Consider the following 6,245-nt stretch of genomic DNA (forward strand, 5'->3'; position numbering starts at 1 on the left):
GCCCGTGAGCACCTGGCTTCAATTCGAAGTGACTCAGATGCCAAATCGACAGAAGTGGGCACAATCCCTTGAAATACGTGGTAGGAATAAGGTAGCTCGCATCAAATCTTGGAACAACGTCCGGCTCTTTGAAGCCATTCGATAAAACGGCAACCACACTCACTGTGGTTTAGTCCCTAGACCGCGGGTATCCAGAAGGGCTTTGCAGAAGGGCTTTGCCTTCCTGATGATCTGCACACACAAGCTGCCGGGATCTCACTTGCGGTGTGGAAGTGAAGAGAGCGGGTGCGGAAGGCTCTCCGGGCAGGGCAGGGAAGCCCTGGGCTCCTGCCCCGCTTCCTGCCCTGCGCTCCTCTCCCTTCTCCTGTTCCTGACTGGCGTGGCGTCCCAGGGATGCAGCAGGCACGTTTCTTTGCGGTCTGTGACCTGTTCTAGCAAGTTAATCCAAGCCAAGGAGGGGGTCTTGAGAATATCTGACTTACAGCCGGTTGGTCAGAAGCACAGGTAACAACCCGGGCTTCTGACTGGCGTCTGAAGTGCGGGTGGGGGGTGGGGGGGGTCAGTTTTGTAGGGCTGAGTCCTCAACCTGTGGGATAGTGTCAGAACTGAGCTGACTTGCAGGACGCCCAGCTGGTGTTGGGAGATTGTGCTTGGTGGGTGAGGGGAGCAAGCCCTACATTGGGATTGCGTGCAGAGTCATAATGGTTCATCATTATGAAACACTGAAGGATAAACAAGGTCCTACCTGGAGAATCCCATGGGCAGAGGAGCCTGGCAGGCTAGTCCATGGGGTTGCAAAGAGTTGGATACAACTGAAGTGACTTAGCAGAGCACAGTACATATTCATATATATATATATATATATACACACACACATATAAAACTGAATCACTTTGCTGTACAGTAGGAATTATTAAGTTGTAAATCAACTATTCTTCAATTTAGAAAAAGAAAAAAACCTGGAAAACCCAAATCACTGGAAATGCCAACATTTAGAGCCGCATTATGGGGAATTCCCAGACAGTCCTGTGGTTAGGACTCTGGGCTCTCACGACCACGGCCCCAGGGTTCAATCTCTGCTCAAGGAGCTAAGATCCTGCAAGCTAGTGGTTGGGTTTCCCTGGTGGCTCAGCAATAAAGACTCCACCTGCCAATGCAGGAGACATGAGTTTGATCCCTGGTTCGGGAAGACCCTCTGGAGGAGGAAATGGCAACCCACTCCAGTACTCTTGCCTGGAGAATCCCATGGACGGAGGAGCCTGGAGGGTGGGCTACAGTCCATGGGGTCACAAAGAGTCAGACACAACTGAGCGACTAAACAACAAGCTAGTGGTTGCCTTGGGCTGGAGGCGGTGGGTGACTAGTTTAAGGCATGGGGTCTCTTTTTGGGGTGATGAAAATGCTCTGAGATTGCTAGTTGAAAACTCTTGTGAATATACTAAAAACCACATCTACAGTTTTGAGTGAGCTGTTGGGTGGTAGGTGGAGAAAGTGAAAGTGTTACTCAGTCGTGTCCGACTCTTTGTGACCCCATGGACTGTAGCCCACCCTCCAGGCACCTCTGTCCATGGGATTCTCCAGGCAAGAGTACTGAAGTGGATTGCCATTTCCTTCTCCAAGGGATCTTCCTGACCCAGGGATCAAACCCGGGTCTCCAGCACAGGAAGCAGATTCTTTATAGTCTGACGCACCAGGAAAGTCTGAGAGTATCCCAATAAACCTGCCATCATAACATTTTTAGGAATTGGATACAAATGCCTTCAAACAGATCAGGGTCACAGCAGAGTGACCACAGACAACAATGCTGTATTATAAATTACAAGGCTGCTAAAAGACTAGATTTTAATTGGTCCCACCACAATAAAGCAAGGGTCATTATGTGATGACTCAAGAGGTGTTAGCTAACATTCCCGGGGTACTCATATTGTGACGTATCCATGTATCAAATCAACACTAGCGTGCCTGAAAGGTACACAGTTACATGTCACCCATATCTGTTTCAAAAAACAGAACATGGGGTTCAGACAGATGGAGGCTGGAAATATTGCTCCTTAGCACTGCTTCCTGGGTGGGAGGTTGTTCTGGGGGCTCTTTAGGAGGGGAGAGGGTTCTCACTTTATTTACCCTGCAGCTACTCTGTTGTGAGCTTCCCACTCTCAATGGCTGACAGAGTGATGAGGACCTGGGCAGTGTAGGAGGTGGTCCATGACCACCAAGCGCGCGTGCAGCTGAAGGAAGGCACCCTGGCCAACGTGGCATCTGAGATTGTGAAGAGCAGTCACCCGCCCCAGTCAGATCACCTGCCTCATCTGGCCTGAGGCAGTTCTCTGTGGTGAGTGGGGGATCCTGGCCTGTAGGTGGGGCAGGGACTAAAAACCAAGGGTGGGTTCTGGGGCAGGGGGGAATCCTTTAAAGCACATCTTGGATGTAGCAGTCTCCTGCCATGAGTCCCTAAAAGCACAACACGGGTGTAGAAGTCCCTGTCCCGTCTTTGCTATGAGTCTCTAAAAGCAGATCATAGCTGTAGAATTCTCCTCTCTGCTATAAGAGTCCCTAAAATCACATCATAGTTGTAGAAGTCCCTTCTCTGCCATAAGAGTCCCTAAAGGCACACCATGGCTGTAGAAAGTGAGCAGGGTTTGGAGAGCAGTTCCGTTTTCTGTCCTCACGTGCAGGACCTGAGGCTCAAAGGGCAGAGGGCTGCCTGGGTCACAGCCAAGATGAGGGCCACACCTGGGTTCTTTCTTCTTCAGTACTCTATTCCCACTGTGTGGTTACCTACCCCCTCCTCCAAGCCCCCTCTGAGTTTCCTCATCTCCTCAGCCCTCTCCTCTTTTGATACTGGGTCTGTTTGCAGTCAGCTGAACTGTGGTCCCCACAGGGATGTGCCCAAGTCCTGAGCCCGGGCCTTTATGGATGTGATGTTGTTTAGGAACAGGGTCTTTGGAGATGTCATGAAGTTAAGAATCTCGGGATGAGATTGCCCTGGACTTAGGGTGGGCCCTCAGTCCAACTACTGGGTCCCTGGGAGAGGACAGCCTCGCAGAGGGAGAACACCACGGGAAGTGTGGCTGGGCTGTCAGGAGCTGGGAGGGGTGGGAAGGACCTTCCCCTGAGCACGCCCTGGACAGAGGGCGCCCCTGCTGACACCGTGGATTTGGACTTGTGGCCTCCAGAACTGTGAGGTTTAACTTCTGTTAAGTCACCCAGCTTATGGTAATTTTTGACAGCAGCCACAGGGACCTAACATCGGCCAGCCTCCTGACCTCAGCTCGGTAACATCCTCATCGGGATATCAGACACGATGCATCCCTGCTGCCATTAAAGAGCCCTAGGGAGGGGGGTTACTCCACGCCCCGCCCCCCAAGTCCAGGGCACCAGGACTGGGCCACGGGCAGCCCACCGTGGACACAGTTAACATCACTGTGTTGTACATGCAAACATGTGTTCCCAAGGGAGGGCTCGAAGCAGCTGTTCAAAGCATAACCCTGCAAATGGACTGACTATCACCAAATCATGGGCTTAAAAGCGGTTAAAATGGTAAATTCTGTGCGGGGGTAGGGGGTGAGGAAAATGACTCATTTTCTGTTATTGTGATCACCCCTCCCCAAATTAACAGTGATGTCACTGGTTCAACATCCACTTTACTTTAAGCAACAGAAAACTAGATCAGGGCCACCGGGAAGGGGACATGCAGAGAGCATTTGGGGTCACAGAAGTAGGCCAGGGGCTGGGGGGGACCCAGCATGGGTCTGGCTGAGGTCCTGGAATTCAGAACGCAGGGAAGGCAGTGGGAACTCGGTGGTGGACTCAGAACTCCAGGAATGGTTGAGTCTCCAGATGAACCAGCACCAGCAGACTGGAGTGTGGGGGCCTTGCTCTAGCCCTCAAGGATGTTTCTCTGGCTTTACTGGTCTGGGGTGGGGGTCAGATCCTTGCAGGAGGAGAGGGGGCGGATGTCTGCCCACCTCAGCCCTGAGTCAGTGGGACTTGAGCCTGGGGCTCTGGAAGGCCGACAGGGCGATGAGCATCTGGGCGAGATAGTAGGTGGTCATGACCAGCAGGTGGCCGTGGGGCAGCTGGTGAAAGGTGTTACAGGCCAGCATGGTGTCTGACAGCAGGAACAGCAGGGCACCCCAGCGGGCACTCCCACCCCGGGCCAGGGCCCGCCACAGCATGGAGAACAGGACCGTGGAGTAAGCTAGCACAGGCCAAACCAGGCGGGGCGGAAAGTGAGGAAGCAGGAACCCGAAGTAGAGGGCGCAGACCAGGAGGATGGGCAGCAGGAGGTCGGGCCTCAGGGGCGTGAGGCCGAAGGCCCAGAGGTAGAGCAGTTGGGCCAGGCCGAAGGCAGCCATGCCTGCAGGAGACATGCGGGCGGGGGGCAGGGTGGTGGTGGTGGCAGGGCGCCTGGTAAAGCCTGCTGCTCCCCGGCTTCACCCTGCAGCCCTCGGCCCGAGGAGGAGGGCGGACCCCGGGGCCAGCTCCCACCCTGGCCATACCGCCCCGTCTCCAGGGCGGCTTCCTCGGTCGTCCCTTCTGGCCGTTAGCCCCCAAACCACCTCAGGCGTGCACCGCGTTCCATGCGGTTCTGCTCTTAACCGCCCGCGGACGAACACCCCCGCTTGCAGGGGCCCCGGCGACTGCACACACCCCGCCTCCTGCACCTGCCAGCCCTCTGCCTGTAGGGGCACCTGGCTGCTACCTGCATCCCCTTTCAGGCGTTACCTTCCCGGTGAGGCTGGCCTCTGCCAGCGTACTCGAGACCGCGAGCCTTGCGCGCTCACGCGGCCTCGGGTAACGCCGCCCGCGCCCAAGTGGGAGGCGCTCAGCAGGGGCCGGGGTCTGGGTGAGTCTCCTCATGGCCTTGGGCTCCCCAGGGCGTTCTGTTGGGGACTCACCCCACCTCCCCCGGCATCCCACCCTCTACCCGCTGGGGCGCGGGGCGCGGGGCAGGGGGCGTCCAAACAGGACAAGGCAACATATCCCATCACCCGCTCTCACCGTGGAGAAAGGCCTCAGGCCAGATGAGGCAGGCGTCCCCTACGGCCGAGCATAGCAGGGCCCCCTGCAGGAGTGAGCGGTAGCCCCCGCCAGGGTGCGCAGTCTCCAGGAACCCCGCCAGGTAGAGGACGGGCAGGCTCTTGAGCAGGGCGCTGACCCTGGACGGCTGGTCCAAGGAGCTCTGGACGAGGAGGTAGACGGCACAGGCGAGGAAGAACGGGAGCAGCCCCAGGCCCATGCGCGGCTGTGGGTGCTTCGGGGGTAAGGGGGCCTCTGAGCGGCTGCAATGCAACCCAGCCCCCAGTCCCCGGGACCAGCCCCCCTCTAGAGCCCTCCCGGCCCCCTGGGAGCCAGGCCCACCCCGGCCCAGGGACCCTAGCCTTTTTGCCCAGGGCCTGGGGCAGCCGCACAGGCACCAGGACGTCCAGGCTCACAGAACCTTCCTCCACACCCGCCCCCCGCCCCCGCCCCCGATTCTTCAAGGTCGCTTAGGTTCCCAGGAGCCCAGGCCTGGTCCCCCACTCGGCGGCGCTCACTTGAGCTAAGAAGCGAGGTCTCCAGGGCAGCCCCTCCTTCCGGGCGTCCAGGTCGGACCTGCAGCCCCCCACAGTGGCCTGCATGAGGGCACCGCTGGCTTTGAGGGGTGATGGGGATGGCGTGTGGTTACACGTTAACTCGGGAGTGTCCTGTGGACTCTGGGACTGATAAGAGGTTCAGGGAGATGCTGCCCCGCCCTGGGACAGTCCTGCCTGGCACAGCTGATACCGCGCCATCGGGACCCAGGGTCTCTCACCCTCAACGGCCCCTGCCCTCCGGCTTCCTCCTTGCCTAGGGAGCCTGGTCGCCACGCCCCTCCCACCAGGCTGCACCAGCCGGCTCAGAGGGAAGTGGGCGCTGAACTCCCAGGGCGCTCGCAGAGCGAGGTGGGAAGGTCGGGGGATGCCAGGGCCCAGGGCCTGGCCGTCCCTCAGGAGCCCACCCCGCCCCGCCCCACCCTGCCGCCCCGCCCCCGCTCCCGCCCCATCCCGCCCCACCCTGCCGCCCCGCCCCGCCCCACCCTGCCGCCCCGCCCCCGCTCCCGCCCCATCCCGCCCCACCCTACCCTGCCGCCCCGCCCCACCCTGCCGCCCGCTCTGGGAAGGCCGGCCCAGCGGACAGCGGCACTGGACAGTGTGCTAGCCTACGGGCGGCTCCAGGGACAGCTCCCCACGTCCAGCCAGCCACAGCGTACAGCACAGCCG

General features: G+C 58.6%; 1 protein-coding gene across 1 annotated transcript; it reads right to left on the minus strand.

The window, feature by feature from the left end:
- Window positions 1-3,626: 3,626 nt before the first annotated feature.
- Window positions 3,627-5,937, minus strand: TMEM86B (transmembrane protein 86B). The gene is made up of 3 exons (XM_020889624.2): window positions 5,541-5,937; window positions 5,005-5,257; window positions 3,627-4,360 (listed from the first exon to the last, which is right to left on the minus strand). The coding sequence occupies exons 1-3, from the start codon at window positions 5,622-5,624 to the stop codon at window positions 3,981-3,983; spliced, it is 717 nt and encodes a 238-aa protein (XP_020745283.2). The 5' UTR covers window positions 5,625-5,937; the 3' UTR covers window positions 3,627-3,980.
- Window positions 5,938-6,245: the final 308 nt, after the last annotated feature.

Source organism: Odocoileus virginianus, chromosome 20, assembly GCF_023699985.2.
Source record: "Odocoileus virginianus isolate 20LAN1187 ecotype Illinois chromosome 20, Ovbor_1.2, whole genome shotgun sequence".
Taxonomy (NCBI): domain Eukaryota; kingdom Metazoa; phylum Chordata; class Mammalia; order Artiodactyla; family Cervidae; genus Odocoileus; species Odocoileus virginianus.